Genomic DNA, 16,050 nt, shown 5'->3' on the forward strand with positions numbered 1-16,050 from the left:
TAACAATAGATTCTCGAGGTCAAAATGAACATTTTTTTCCTATACCTTTTTTTCTGATTCGGCTCTGATAAAAAGATAGATATAGCCATTTTAAGTTTTCATAATGAGCTGTGTCACCCCTGGTAAAACAAAATTACCATCAGAATAACTAGCTAGATCTGTAATACAGATACACGTCTGTGGATCTGTTAAACAGAGTTGTATTCAGCCAAAGTGCCAAATTTTGCAAATTTCACAGATATTTTTTATTTTAAAACATCGAATTACTCGAAAACGGCGCATTATATGAGAAAAGATGAAGAATATTTTACGGAACGTTCAAATATTCATTAAATAGCGTCCAACTTAGTTTCAACAGTTGGGTTCTTTGAATTTTTGTATTTTTATGGTACGTAAAGGTCATAATGAGAGAACTGGAAGACGTGGGTGATATCTTGTGTTCGAAAAAGATTCATCAAATGAATGAAAAACTATATTCCGAAATTCATTTCATTCGATAAGACCGTTTGTGAGATAGAACTAAAAATAACATTTTTTCATGGTTTTTCAACAGCCTGTATCTTCTAAACTGAGCCGATTCGGAAAAGTTGGTAAAATTAAAAGTATTTCTTTTGACCTCGACAATTTATAGTTGACATATTTGTACGAGTCAAAAACTCACCTTGTATAACAAATAAAACATGTCCTTTGCTCTGTTTTTGAACAATCAACCAAAAGCTGCCATGATATTCTTGATTCTTCGAATAAGAGTAAAACATAGACTTCACACAGATATTCTGAGATCTTCTCTGAAACTCATTCAAAGTTTGACTTTGACTTTCCACACATTTTATTCGGTGTCATTCATGTGTACGAAACATTGGATATTCATCGAGGTAAAACATTATACAGGGTTAGAACTATTTAGAGGTGCTTTCGTTTGCATAAAAAGTGTAGCACTTTTCTACACTCGATTTTAGTATTCGTTTGCTGATTGAATTTACACCAGTGTAGAGGAGGTGTAGTTTATCTACATCTCCTTTTGACTATGTGTAGATAAACTACACTTTTTATCTTATCTACATCTCCTTTTGACCATGTGTAGATAAACTGCACTTCCTCTACACTGGTGTAAATCAAATCGAGTGTAGAAAAGTGCTACACTTTTTATGCATACGAATGGACCTATTAGGAATATCGAAAACCGTTAAAAATAAAGGGTGTACCAGTATAATCGCTACATAGGACTACACACCGAGTTTCGAATAGTAATCTCCAAAACCAAATGAATTATGAAGAAAAAATTAGGATCTTGATTTCCAGTTTTTTCGAGATATCTCATGAACTATCAGAGATATTTAGGAACTGTTTACACCCACCTACTCATCCTTGACTAAGCTACCCTCTATTTCTAACGGTTTTCGATATCCCCCTCTAAATAGTTCTAACCCTGTATAATAAAAGGAAAAAAGATGCTGGTTCCAAATAAGGAATAGACATCGAAAAAAAAAATTTACATACGGAATAATCCTCGATGCAGCGTAAACTTGACAGAATTATTGAATGTCTATCGCGATGATTCAAAAAAGAAAGCGTTCTCTTTCTTCGTCAACGGTGCCAAAATGATAACGCACCTAGCAGAGGTGTTTCGAGCTCTCCACTATTCCTAGAATCGTGGCAGAATTCCGAGAATCCGAATCGAGATTGCTTGGTTCCTCCTTATCATCTCAAGGTAGGAGGCGTAAAAAGGAGAACACGGAAAGTGAAAACAATGAACAATTACATTGTTTCTAGACGTGTCGAATAGCAGGAACGATCAAAAAATTGATACGTCACGAAATTTTTTACTTGCAATGCTTTTCGATGTACAAATACTCGAATTTAGATTGATTGTAGGGACAAACCGTTTGCCAAGTTCGAGATTGCGTTTGTGAGTGGATAAATCCTTATTGCCAAATAGTGAAACGATCGATATAATTAAATTTTTTTTGTAAAATGGAATTTTCATTTTAGTGTGGCTAAATTGTGTTGAGAATGAAATTGTTGGCTGTGAACATATGATCGAATAGCTTTGAACGTTGAGTAACAGCTGGATTTAATCGAGAGCGATCACAACAATATTTTAATCTGCTATTTGAAGTGCATATTCGTGACTTGAAAAATGTTCATGACATTTAAATAAAGAGCTCCAAATTTCAACTAGCTAAACTTTCCAATGTTTCATTGTTAATAACAGCGCATAAAAATATACAGGAAAGGTTTTCGACTTGTACAAATATTTCAACATTGGATTCTTTTGGTCGAATGAATCCCTTTTTTATTCTACAATTTATTCCGAATCAGCTCGGTTTAAAAGATACCTACAGGCGAATAAAATGTGTGGAAAGTCAAAGTCTATTAAAACTTTGATTGAGTTTCAGAGAAGATCTTTGAATATCTGTGTGAAGTCTATGTTTTACTCTTATTCGAAGAATCAAGAATATCATAGCTGCTTTTGGTTTGTTGTTCAAAAACAGAGCAAAGGACATATTTTATTTGTTATACAATGTGAGTCTTTGACTCGTACAAATATTTCAACAGTAGATTCTTGAGGTCTTAATGCCTCAGCATCCTTACCTTATCTTCTCAGAATTCAATAATAACAAGCTGATTGTATACAAATGGGCAAAACATAAATTCTTGATCAGTTCTATACTAACCAATAATAAGATGAAAACAAACAGACTATAATATGGAAATGTCACCAATCAAACAAGTTTCTTTGTTCTGGTTTTGTGAATAATCCATTTACAATACTATAACAAGGAGATACTTTGAATACTATCTTATTCATGTGTAAACAAGGTCCTGTTGAGAATTTGTCCTATTTTTGGTCTGATATTGTTTTTTGACCTCTATCAAAACACCTTCCAGCATCAAGAAATGATGGAATTCGGTGGATTCAGATTTCGAGTGTTCAAAATGAGGAACGGTCGGTTTGTAATTGGAACAGTTTATTTATTTTCGAGGAAGTAGAAGTCTCTGGTTTCGAAAACAGAGCGATCAGGTTGGCTTCCTGTAATAGTAGTAAACTGTCGCGACTATTAGATACTTCATTCATGTATTTCCTGCCGTTTTGCTAAATTAAGTTTTTTCTTATCGGCCGAGAATGAAACAGCTTTTGTTGCATGTGGAGGTACAGCAGGTTCAATCATGAATTCAATAAGGATTTTTAGGTTCAGAATTCCGAAGAAGAAAAACACTAATTTCACCCCCAAAATTCAATCTGAAATCGACAGAATTTCGATTATTTCAATGCTCGAAAAGTGAACGAGGCTTTGGTGTGTGAGATTCAATTCAACTTGAGTAGGTTCTGTGAGGACCATGAAATAGTCTTACAGAGTGAAGAGTAAGTCTGTTTACGAATATATCATTAACTAAATTCTTATTCACTGGAAGATTTTTATGTCTGAATCACTCTTAATTACGAAAAATCTTTTCGAAGAAATGTTTCATCGTTCGTTTTCGACGTATTCCAACACATCATCGGAAATTGGATGTCACAACCTGCCTCCTGGAGATAAATACGTTATCTGGCCGCTCTCAAATTACCCTTTCCTGTTGTTTTAACGTCTTTGCGAACACCAAAGCGACCGTGGTTTCCCACTACACCAACGCAGTCTTTTTTGCATCGTTGGAACAGTTTCCGGTCTCAGGGAGTCAATTCATACGAGAAGGTACCTTGTTCACTGGTATAAATCGTTATTTAATCTGCTAAATGCGGTTTTACATGCTCGAAATCCGATTTACACAGTGAGAATAGTTAGATCCAAGGTAGTTGTGTTGAGTGCATTGAAAGAATGCTCTGATCTAGTACTTATAATGAGCTGAGAAAAATATGGGTCCAATGTTAGACCCCTGTGGGCATCCATTAATATACATATTTATATTTTCTGTATAACTATACCAGTAGTTTACCACTTATTTTGGATGCTGGCGAAGAGAATAATTGGCTGTTTTATATCTATTTGTCTCCTTGAATTCCCAAAGAACTCGAATCTTCTTTTGGTTTGAACCCCTTAGTGTGATAAAATTGTATGGGGCTAAAATTACACCCATTAATCGATATTGATGGGACCGAGTGCTATGAGGCATTTTCAATTGGCTTTTTATCTCCAACTTCCTCGAAGATTGTTGTTTTACTTTTGCAGAATACGAGTAAGCTTCAGAAAACTGTTGGGACAAGATCCTATGAATTTTTGTGTCAATTGGGTTACTGTCCTTATTGTAGCCCTTCACGAGGGTTGTGAATCTTCAGAAACAAGCGATATTCTAGTTGCTTGAAGCGCCTGCCTAAAAGCGCGGTGTAAAACTGGCTTAAGCCCATACTATCGCTCAGGTACATATCCAATGACACTTAGTTGCAAAATTTAAAAGACTCTATACTCTCAAATTCTTTATCACAGTAGTATATTGCGCTTGTGGTGGGAAAGATGTTTGTGAATGAAGTGAGTTTGTTCTCAACCTGCATTGTCACTTTGCTGGTCCTTTTTGGTATTTTTCGGTAAGTCTTTGGACTTCCTGTCACTTGTTCTAATGTATATGTGTGTTTTTAATGCATGTTCTTTGAAAATAATTTTCTGTGCGTTCATAACTTATTTATAATAATCTCAATAAGACTGGTACCATTGAATGGTCCAAGAGATTTGGCACAATTGGAATCATTTGAAGGTGTTCTTTATAAAATAGAAGGAAGCTTACGCTGTACAGGGGTATCAAGACTAATCCAGAAGATTTTGTGTGAGATCTTAACGTGTTTCGATAAACGACGTGTCCCACTTTTACTCGACTCGAACAAATAGAAGTTACCAAAGAGAACTGATGACTTCTGTCGACGAACGAGCCAAAAGATCATTTCCATTGTCGTCACAAATCAGAATCACCTCTTGCATTACGACAATAAAAAACGATTGCCTAATGACGCTTTTCAGAATTCCGTCAGAATTTTTATTAAATTGTGGACAACGTTTTACCCAAGCCGAGAGTTGACGATGTTTACGATCTGATTCTGTGCTGCGTGGGATGCTGACAAACCATCGGTATAATGAGATCAGCTTTGTTTAACCGTCCATGTGGGATGAAACAGTCGTTTATTATCGTTGGTACACGAGTTGTTTTAAAAATGATTCGCCTGCAATTAGCTCTATCGACGATTTTTATCGCTTCTTGTTTTTTTGGATCGATTTCAGCCAGAATTTCATTCAGTGGCTCGCAAGGACGTGTTTTGACAAGGAACAAGGTCAAGAATGACATATGGATCGCAGAATCTTTCCACAATTTTGCGTAGCAAACGTGGCTCCGTGAGTGGAAGTACCAAATATTTTCCATAGGGATGGCACAGTGCATTAAAAAAAAAGATGGGTTGTGGAACATTTGCCCCATTCTGGCCATAGCAAAAGCACAATTGACATGCACACAACAGCTCTACATTGACGGTCAAGGTTACCCCTACTTGACAAAAAATATTTTGTAATCGAAAACAGTTCTATTATATCGCGTATTTACTATCATTGAGATGTTTATAAAAAAGTCACGCTTGTGTATGCAGGCCTCAATGGAATTCCATAAAATAGTTGAATTGCTCGTGTCAAATTCAATTGATGGTGTTATGTGTAACGCGTTCTTGGAAAAGCTCGTTCATTCAGTTTGTGAAGAGGATCTTGTTCATAGGTGGATGGTGGATTTTGTGGTGAGTTTGACTCTGATGGGGTTCCAGGGTTTTATCTTTGAAATTCTCTATATTAATCAACAATGATCACGCCTAAACGGGGAGGAAATGAACACAATAATAAGGATTAATTAGTTTCAACTGACCCCATCTTTTTGGGGATTTTTGAAGGTCACCTTTCGAGTGAATTTCCTCCCAGAAAAATAATCGTAGATTTAAATGTTATACCTATTCTGAAAGAACAACTCTTCTAGTAATAAATCTGAGAAGCATAGCGATCCCGAAGCAACCGTTCGGTCTTGAGGAATTTTTAACTGACCCCATCTTTTTGGGAATTTTTGAAGGTCACCTTTCGAGTGAATTTCCTCCCAGAAAAATAATCGTAGATTTAAATGTTATACCTATTCTGAAAGAACAACTCTTCTAGTAATAAATCTGAGAAGCATAGCGATCCCGAAGCAACCGTTCGGTCTTGAGGAATTTTTAACTGACCCCATCTTTTTGGGAATTTTTGAAGGTCACCTTTCGAGTGAATTTCCTCCCAGAAAAATAATCGTAGATTTAAATGTTATACCTATTCTGAAAGAACAACTCTTCTAGTAATGAATCTGAGAACAATAGCGATCTTGAAGCAACCGTTCTATCTTGAGGAGCTTTCAACTGAAATTTTAGAAAAATGCCATTTCGAAGATGAAAATCTAAACGAAGAAAGATAGACCACATTTTGGACCCAGATTTTTGTGTGCATCAGAAAACCCATTTCGGGAACGCTCAACAATGAAGCTTCGATTTTATTGGAAGTTCCAGCAATAGATACTCCGTCATCTTTAAAAATTGCTGCCGCACATAAACAGATCCGTCCGTCTGTTTTAATTAATCCTTAGTCGAAGATAAAATGTGATGGTGAAAGACACTCACAAGTACCGAGCTCAAAAGTCTTTCGTAACGAGATACACTAGGTTGTTTATAGTTATTGCAACGTTGTGATACAGATTAGAGTGTGTGTATTTTGGGAGGTGATAGTGGGACCTATTAAGGAATTTTTGAACCTGTGTTTGTCGAGATCAGAAGAGGATATGCGTCTGAATCTGCCTACCCTGCTGTTTTGGACGTGAGTGACATTGTATGTGATAGGTGGCATGGAGATAATTTTTTGATGACATGCCGATAAGTGCGAAAAAAGATACCATTTACTATTCACTACGAAAATTGTTGGATATCTCGACGATATGTTGTCTTTGGCGATCCATTTTTACCTTGTAAGCATTCGTATCTTCTTTATCATTATTGCTTTATCATCTCTGGGTTTCAGTCTTCTTTACTTATTCACCACGTCTTCAAAATTAAACGATGCTGAATGAAATCATCTATACTACAAGGGAGCTAATACTGCTCCCTAAATTTCACTTCAAAGATGTTCTCTACCAGGTGTAGAAGTGGAGACATCTCCAGAGATAGCCAACATGTAAATATTTCTACAAGCCACTGTAATAGTGATATCAGATACTTGTCTTTCCAGACGTCATTTGTGTCTATATTTCTGATAAAATATTTGATTAGGATTGGTTAGAATTGACGTAAGAGATCTATTTAGTGACTGTGTAACACTCTGATAGGGTGGAATGATTCACCAAAGCCCTCTTAACAAATTATTTATGTTTACTTAACATTGTACTCTTTCACTTTTGAAAAACTGATTTTTTTATAACAAAACGGTATCCTCGGAGACATGTCTTATCTTAATCGGCTTCATACAGAAAAATATTGGAGGAATCACATCAGTCTACTCATTTAATTATTGGTAGTTTCCGCACTAACTCAAGATAAGCTGTCCAGTCAACCGCTACTGGCAATTGATCAATTCTGACACCATTTAAAGTTTACAACTACATTGATTCGATAAAATGATTGATTCAATCGTGAAATTGCATTAAGCTATTGAAAACAACATAAAGATGTCAGATATATTGTCCGATTCAGAGTTCAACGGATCAGAAATAGGATGGATTTGCTGTCTTAATTATGTCCGATGTTTTTTACGATTCTCATACGTCACGTGAAAGAGAAAGCTTCCTTGTCAAAGTATCAGCTCTTCAGTTCGAATATGAAGTTATTAAATACTTAAAATTTCATTGGAATGTCTCAAATGGCGATTGAAATATTGGAATATTTCAGAAAATGTACTGGATGTAGGACACACTATATAAGATAAGTATCTAGCCCTAATAGTGATCCCTGAGGCAGTCCACAGAAACCCCTCTTTCAACCTCTAGCTCGCAGGTATCTCTCGCAAAAATAGGCATCTGTGGATTCTGTGTCCTCTCAATCGATAACAATAAAACTGCCATTATTCATTTTTCACGGGTCGACCACAGATTGTTAAGGAACGCAATTAATCGTTTATTCTATAATGATTGTTTTATTTCGAGTAGGTCGAACCATGATGTCATGCATACAAACGGAGTTTGCATCATTGACGGGCTGTGGGAACATAAGAAAACCGTTTTCTAAACTTTGACACGCCATTTCGAAAATTGCCTGCGATTCTAATTGACGTTGATTCACTGGTTTCCTGACTCTCTTGATCTTTAAACGAGCTACGTCAAACGTCAGGTGTTCTATGTTATTACTTTTCCGAAACGAATCATATTTATGCTTTGTTTCTTCCGTTGATGATAACGCCAATGCGCACAGATTTTCTCGAGATACTCGATGAAATGAAACTTGGTATAAGCATAGAGAACTTTGTCCCAAAACTTTCAGGTGTTGGTATATTGATGATAAATCCTGAATTTGGAAGTAGGTATCTGTATATAAGAATGGATTATGCCTTCGATGCAACCTGACAATTTGAGGAAATTTTCATTCTATCTATAATACAAACAGACAATTGATTTTGTTGCTGTTGAAACCTGCTGAAGATCTTTTCTTGTTTCAGGGAGGTTTTTAACGCTATTTGTGTTCGTTTGGGACACACAGTACACATTCCTGAGCAATCTCTAGAATCTGTTTTCAACGAGATGCAGTTATATCCGTCCAAATCTCAAGGTGAGTTTTTTAATACCTAATGTTGTTTTTCTGTGATCTTTTGATGAATTAAACGACGTTTCCTTGTTGATTGACGGACGCAGATGAAATGAATCATTTTCCAAAAGAAAGTTTTCGAATCATATTGCTGCACACAAAAAATGACAGAGAAATTGAAATCGAGATAAATTGCGAATATTTCGAAGTCTTCCGAAGTTTCTGACAAATTCCCACTTGAGCCTAAGTCAAATGTTTATTCCTTAATAAATAATAGAAAAATTATAAATTTATTTTGGAAGAATCGAAATAAAAAGAGTATTGACATAAGATAGTTATGGTCTTTCAGTATAGAATATTCTATGGTTATGGTACATTCAACTCACATGGAATTTTGAGGACGTTTTCATATAGAGAAAGTGTTGATACTGAGGAAATTTTACAACACATCTGGGTAATAAGATATAAACCCTTATGTTATCATTATCGCAGAATCTGAACGAAACAATGAAATTAAGAGAGTGACAAAAATTTTATTTATAAGGATGACGTTCGATTTTCGAATTAATCTCGGACTTTATCGATGCTTCCCCTTCCACCCTCTTTCATCGATGACTTTCTACGTGACAGCGAAGAAATTAATCTCATCTCCTGTTTACATCCTATCAGCTGTTTATTTTTATTGCTAGTGTCATCCGACTCAACGTGACGACTAGAACAATAAAACAATATTTATTGTTGAGTAAATGAGTGGAATATATGCACGCTTTTTTTTATCAATTAAACAACCGTTTAACAACCTGTCAATTCGATTACGCAAGAGATGCACAGACAGAAGTCAGAGCATAGCAAAACATGGGTTCACAATCTGTGGCTTGAAAATATCTTCAATGCACAGAAAATACCTCGTTTTTCCTAAAAATCTTAAAGTATTCCAATCTGTTTCCTCAGATGTTGATCGAAATTCTCAGTATTTGCTTGCTCAATACACAAATATTGAGTCTTGAACTTGGAGTGTATGATCGGATATCAGATTTTTTCGATAATGAAAATTTGCAAATTTTGGGGCTCTTGTTGGGTTTCGTCTATACGTATAACAATGGTCGATTGGATGATTCAATATCAATCAGTTGCTTCCAGGTTGAACCGATTTGATTTTGGTCACGTACATAAATTTGAAATTATTATCGATACAAGATTTATGACTGGAAAATTCCAGAAAGGTATTTTTGTTTTGTTGACTTTATTTCGTCTTCTATTACAGAAAATAATAATAAGCATAAACATTCCCACAAAAGCTGCTGATTGTTATATCATCTGGGAATTGTTGACGATTTTATTTTGATTTTATCAATTTTTTCTGCTCAAATTTATGGTCCACTATTCCGATTTTATTTTTGATCATAACAAAACGAGATTATGTAAAATACTGACGAAAGAAGTCACATGAAAGGAGTAAAATATGAGTCATCATCAGAACAAAAGTATAAATCGCTTATCTGGCAACTCTATCGCACAAAAAATGCATAAATGAGGAAAATGTTATTTTTCATATGAAATCACAGCCAGTTTAAGCTCACCTTGGACCATACAAAGAGATTGTCTGCTGAATCATACAGTCCTAATGAGAAAATGATTACCTTGGATTGGTTTTTTCAACTCTAATAGTTCCTAACCCAAAAGAAAAAAATAATACAGTCGACGACACTGAATTCAGACTGGGAAGTTGGGGTTTGATGAATATTGAAATAATTCATTATCAAATCATAAATAAATCATATTTTCCAGTTTTTTAGGTGCGTCAAACTATTTCATTATTTAGAAACATACTCGAATTTCTGTTTCCACCTCTTATCATGTTCAAAAACCATTTGAAACGTTGAAATCAAATTGGATGTTTAAAGAAGTGAAAACTTCATCTGCTTCAACTGAAGAATAGAGTGGATAGGTCATTTACCTTTCACGAATGTATGCGATCCCAATAATTAGAATATCATAATTGTTTCATCAATTTATTTATAACTTTTTGTCATCTCTCCTGTTATCTTTTTACGGGATATCTTGTCTCGAACCTATAAATCAATGCAGCTTTCTGGTAATATCGAATTTGTTGGTATTGATTGTTTAGTGTTAATGAAAAAAACAGGGTCGAGTGACTGATTTTGAGTATTCAGCTGTTATAAGTACGTGAGTAATTTTTTTGGAAAATTTAATTTAATTGGAATTATTTTAAGAGTTCCACAATTCTCTTTGATTTGAAATTTCTTCCTCATTTCCTCGATTTAATGAAACTGTGTTTAAGTCTTTCTAAAGGTATATTGTAATAAAATAATGAACCGAATTAAAGCAATGACATCACTCATAGTTTGCTCCTCTGATGTAATTCAGTCGTCATAATAAACTCTGCAAGGAATTCGTTGAACTTTACCCATCACCTTGACCTAGACTTACGTTTACTAGAGTTCAACACAACGTAGGTTGTAATAACGATATTATTCAACCCAAGGGAAATTTAATATGACGCTTTTTCATTTCTGGTTTGTAAAGGAAGGAACTGAAATAGTTACGTGGAATCGGAAAATCACAGAAATGCCTTTTTCCCTTTTTTCTCGTCTACTTGAATAACTAACTAATTTCAAATAAGATAATGAAGAAATTTTCGGAGACGCTGTGTATAGTTATTGGTAGGTAATGCAGAACCCTGCCGATGTCTTCGATTCTGTAAAAGGAATCAATATCAACATAACCTCACTTGCAACTGCTCTCTGCCGTTGCTAGTTAAATGTTTTCCTGTTTATTATTTAATTAAACAAATCTCGAATTTGCATTTTCTGCAATCAATTATGTGTATGTTCTTCACTTCCAGTATCAGCAATGCTTCAGTGTGCGAGACAGTGTAGTAAAAGAAATGGAAACTACGTTACGTTCGGAGAATTTTGTGTTCTCGTCAAGGAAATGCAAAAGCAGAGTCCCAAACAGCAGAGGAACAGTCAAGTTAACAATTATTCTAGTGAGTATTCTGCATAACGAGACAGGCTGTCTCCTGTTGCCTTCTGACTATTTTATTTATTGTTATTGTTTTCAATAAACTAATTGAAAGATACTCCCATCAATTTGCGACAGTACAATTGTTTGCTAACGAATTATTATTGTTGTATTTGACAAATTGAAATTAATATTATACGATATATTTCAATTTTCGTAGGCATTACATGCGTTTGAATACTGTTGACTCAATTGAAATGCATCTCAAAGATTTATGAGCATGATTTACATTGATAGAATGACATTCGTTATACTTTTCAGAATGCAAGAAACACTGTGAGGTTTTTCTGGGGGGCTCTTGTAATCCTACCACATGGAGAGCAGACACAGCCATTCCTGCGCTTCAGCGAGAAGGAATATCCTTTTACAATCCTGTAAGAATTTTTTTCATTTTTTATTTCTAGTCATTTATCGAGTGAGCTGTATCGATGTTCTATTTCAGCAAGTGTCTATGTGGGCTCCTGAACTTTTAGTTGAAGAATACAAAGCTAAAGAATCTGCCTCTATTCTTTTTTTCGTAGTGGATTCCCAGACAAGAAGTATAGGTGGAATGATAGAAGTAGCCGATTTGATAGCTTCTGGCCGATGTGTTGTCGTAGTTGCATATCCATATCATCAAAATCAGAAAATAATGGGAGAAGTCATCTCACACAGGTAAAGATTCGGAACCGGTTTTGAGCCATATAAGCTTATTTTTCTCTTTGTAGGGAATATAAAGATCTGGTGGACGGTCAGTCTAACCTACTCATGCTGGTCAAAAGTAGGGGTATCAAAGTGCATAAAAATCTCTCAACCGCATTGAAATGCACGGCGAATATCTTGAGGAACTCTTCGAGTAATGGCATCAAGCCGGAACAGCAGATTATGAATAAACTGAGGTGAGTAGTATCCTCATTATCCTGTTGTTTATGCGCTCTTACTATTTGAAAATCACTATGAAATTCGTTTCAGAGCGTATAGATTAAGAGTCTGTTAAAAAAAATTCTGTGTTTGTGTGTAATTTATTGTCGCAATTTTGAAGCTGTCTAGGTTCATTTTGGCAGTATCATGCGGAGCTAAGGTACCAAAAAGCACATTGTTTTTGGTGGAAATCGGAAAAACGGTTTTTGAGTTATTCATATTCACATTTTTTCAGTAGATTTCCGTATTTCAGAAGGTTCCCAAATAGGTAGATTTCTTTCCTTGGGATGACTCTACGGGGTCAATTTCTGTAACTGAAATGACTAATGTTGATATTTAGTCGAATTAAACCATGATTCTCTATTTACTTGACATGAAATGGGTCTTTTTCTTGAATCAGTGTGTGTTTAGTGAAGAAAACTGATAACATACATGAATTGCACGCTGCATTACAGATAACCTACATTTTTATAGATTGTTCATAGACATGACATATTTTTTCACGTCTTTTGAATTGCATTATATTTATGGTTTCGTCACAGAACGTCTCAATAACCTTGTGTTCTGTGATAGTGTCAGAGTCACCTCTATGTGCAGTCGAAATCACAGAACACTAATATAATATAAAAATACATTGAGGCGTTCTGTGACGAAACCATAAATATAATGCTCAAAACGCGAAAAAACGCCTTAATAATGTCAAAATTCACTTTGAATATACAATATATATTTTATTCCATATAACTTGGATTCGTCAGCCGTGAAACCCCTGGAAAACGAGGAAAACGTTTTGAAGAAGATGATTCACAACGAATTCATATGTACACATCAGTCTAATTAGGGTTGGTACAAACAGATTATACCTCAGTCACATCCTGGAAACGTTAGTCATGAAATCCTCGATGACCTGTAATCATCTACCTTTCCTGAATGTTAACGTTACGAAATCGATCGGAATGACGCGAGCCTCAATTATTATTATCTCTGCGAAACTACGAAATTTACATTCGACCGATCTAGGTGAAAAAATAACCTCTTGATAATATTCGAATCGGCGGATAAGCTATCGCGGCAATGTCAAATTTGTATTTATTTTTTTTTTTAAAACGGGGCGCTGGGATGACATCACCTCCGTAGATAGAAACTGAACGGTGCTCGAGAGGGGTACGATGTCCACGACAAATCTGAATAATTCGTATTGTTTACCGGTGTGTTGTATCTGGTACAAGTTGCACTCGAGGAGTTTTATCGCGAATTGATCACTCCAATTATGAAGTGATTATTTTTAATCTAGCATCGCATCCTACTTGTTGTTTTGGAATTAGTCGTCGTGTCTCTTATCTATGCGGAGCTTTTGTGCTGCACGACGTCGAGATCAGTTGGAGTAACCAGCAGGGAGATGTATTCGGCTTGAAATACCATAATAAAAAATTTCATAAATACCGTGGACAAAAACACTACCTTTCGCTATCGATGAATTGAATCCGTACTACCCACCCCTGTCTATGAACGTGCTAACCTCGAATTGACATATGACGTAGATTTGTTTACATTTTCGTTTGGTAAAAGTCAGAAATCTCGAATTTCCGAAGCTTTTTTTGATCTTATTTCCGATCTGGCTCCCGAGTCGTCAGTATTTGTGGCCACGCTCAGATTCCTCGTCTTCCATTTGGTATTTTTGGGAGGTGAGCACTGATCACAGACAGGGGTGGATAATACCGGTTCGATAGAGCGAAGAGTAGTGTTTTTGGCCTCAGTATTCATGAAATTCATTTAATGGTTATACATGTGCTCTTGAAGGGCTAGCACAAACCGTCATAAACCGTGAATTCTTCGTTGCAGAAGGCTCCGAGAAGTGTTCGATTCATACGGCGGCCAGAGCGGCGACATCAGCCTGCTGAAGGCCCTAGAGGCCTACGAGGAGATCACCCAACGTTCCCTGCATCCCACCCAGCTCCACAACTACCTCCTGTCGAAGACCAACGCCAACAACTTCACCATGGACGTCCGCATAAGCTTCGACAAGTTCTGCGCATTGGTCGCCGAGTTCTCGACCGACGGATGCGACACTTGCAGAAATGGTAGATTCTTAGATCCTTGCTATTGGGCGTGCGCATACGTCAAGACTAGGCATTTGGTCAAATGTTACGTTGTCCGGCCAGTTACTAACGTCTTAGGTATTATTTACTAACACGCTTTGGATGCCCCTAGCTCCAATTTGTTTTATTGAGTGTATAACATTAACCTAAACGTCACTCCAGAGACTAAACGTCACTCCAGAGACTTTATAGGTTATATTTGCACAAAATAAAATTAAACCCGATGTAAATAGCACTTTTCTATGCACATTGAAGTCCCATTGTAGCATCTACGTCCATTTCGAGCCAATTCAGCTTCCACTGGAACACATTTCCCAGAAGATCGAAATTAATTTTTTCTCCCAAAGAACGCACTGTACAAATGGAAAATTTACTCCCGACTACTCGAAAATTTTATTTGGTTTTGCTTGCTTTATTTTTTCTGCGCATTTGATCAAATGCTAGTCTTATTTTTTGCATCATCTCATCATTTCCTTATTTCATTCAATAAATACCCAGAATCGCGATGTTGCCAAGTTCTCATTCTTTTATCGCCACAACTTTTGTGCCTTAACCTCGAATTTTTTCTCTAGAATGGGCGAACAAGACGTTTCAGCGACAGATGTCAAACAACAACAACAACAACAGTTGTAACGTGGAGTTCCAGCCGATCAACTTGGCCAAGAACTACACGTACGACGTGTACTTAGGGGGTTCCCTGGCGACGAAATGCAACTGGAGGAACGACGTCGCCATTCCACTGCTGAAGAAACACGGTTTAAGCTATTACAATCCGGCCATCAGGGAAAATATCGATATTCTCGACAACATGACAGCGAGTAGGATATATCAGAACGGAAACACGATCGAAGGTGAATATAGTGTAGATTCGAAGAATCCGCGTGAAGTTTGGTTATGGCGTTTGACACTTTTGACAGATGTCACTTGTCATTTTATAATTTCGAGTTTTCCCTTTCAGCCTTCCCCGATGAGAAGATCCTGGAGTGGAAAGAAGTGATAGACAGGAGTTACGTGGCGATTTTCGTGATTAGCAACGATACAAGGTCTTTAACTAGTATGATATTGGCAGCTTACTACATCGGTCTCAACGAGAAGGTCGTTTTGTGCATACAAGATTTACCGTCCAACTGTGTTATCGACAGTGAAGTGGTGAGTACATCGAAATCCAGAATCGGAAAAAAATTTGTCTGTGTAACGATACAAGTCGCAATTTTGAAGCTATCGAGTTCATTTTGACGGAATTATGCGGATTCACGACGCTTAGGAGCCCATTGATTTGGTGGATATCGGGAAAAT

At 36.3% G+C, this 16,050-nt stretch overlaps 1 protein-coding gene across 6 annotated transcripts in view; it reads left to right on the forward strand.

The window, feature by feature from the left end:
* The window catches only part of LOC123316119, a 32,540-nt gene that overhangs the window by 13,832 nt on the left and 2,658 nt on the right, over positions 1 to 16,050 (forward strand). For 2 of the 6 annotated variants that reach the window (XM_044902105.1, XM_044902099.1), the window contains exons 2-9: positions 8,625 to 8,734; positions 11,577 to 11,720; positions 12,017 to 12,129; positions 12,198 to 12,409; positions 12,463 to 12,633; positions 14,498 to 14,736; positions 15,327 to 15,605; positions 15,713 to 15,903. In XM_044902105.1, the coding sequence (XP_044758040.1) occupies positions 8,625 to 8,734; positions 11,577 to 11,720; positions 12,017 to 12,129; positions 12,198 to 12,409; positions 12,463 to 12,633; positions 14,498 to 14,736; positions 15,327 to 15,605; positions 15,713 to 15,903 (1,459 nt within the window). Of the gene's footprint in view, positions 1 to 4,436; positions 4,523 to 5,490; positions 5,708 to 6,608; positions 6,798 to 6,832; positions 6,946 to 8,624; positions 8,735 to 11,576; positions 11,721 to 12,016; positions 12,130 to 12,197; positions 12,410 to 12,462; positions 12,634 to 14,497; positions 14,737 to 15,326; positions 15,606 to 15,712; positions 15,904 to 16,050 lie in introns of those variants that run through there. The other 4 variants (XM_044902102.1, XM_044902101.1, XM_044902103.1 and 1 more) reach the window with 4 other exon arrangements.

This window comes from Coccinella septempunctata, chromosome 6 (assembly GCF_907165205.1).
Source record: "Coccinella septempunctata chromosome 6, icCocSept1.1, whole genome shotgun sequence".
In the NCBI taxonomy this organism is placed as follows: Eukaryota; Metazoa; Arthropoda; class Insecta; order Coleoptera; family Coccinellidae; genus Coccinella; species Coccinella septempunctata.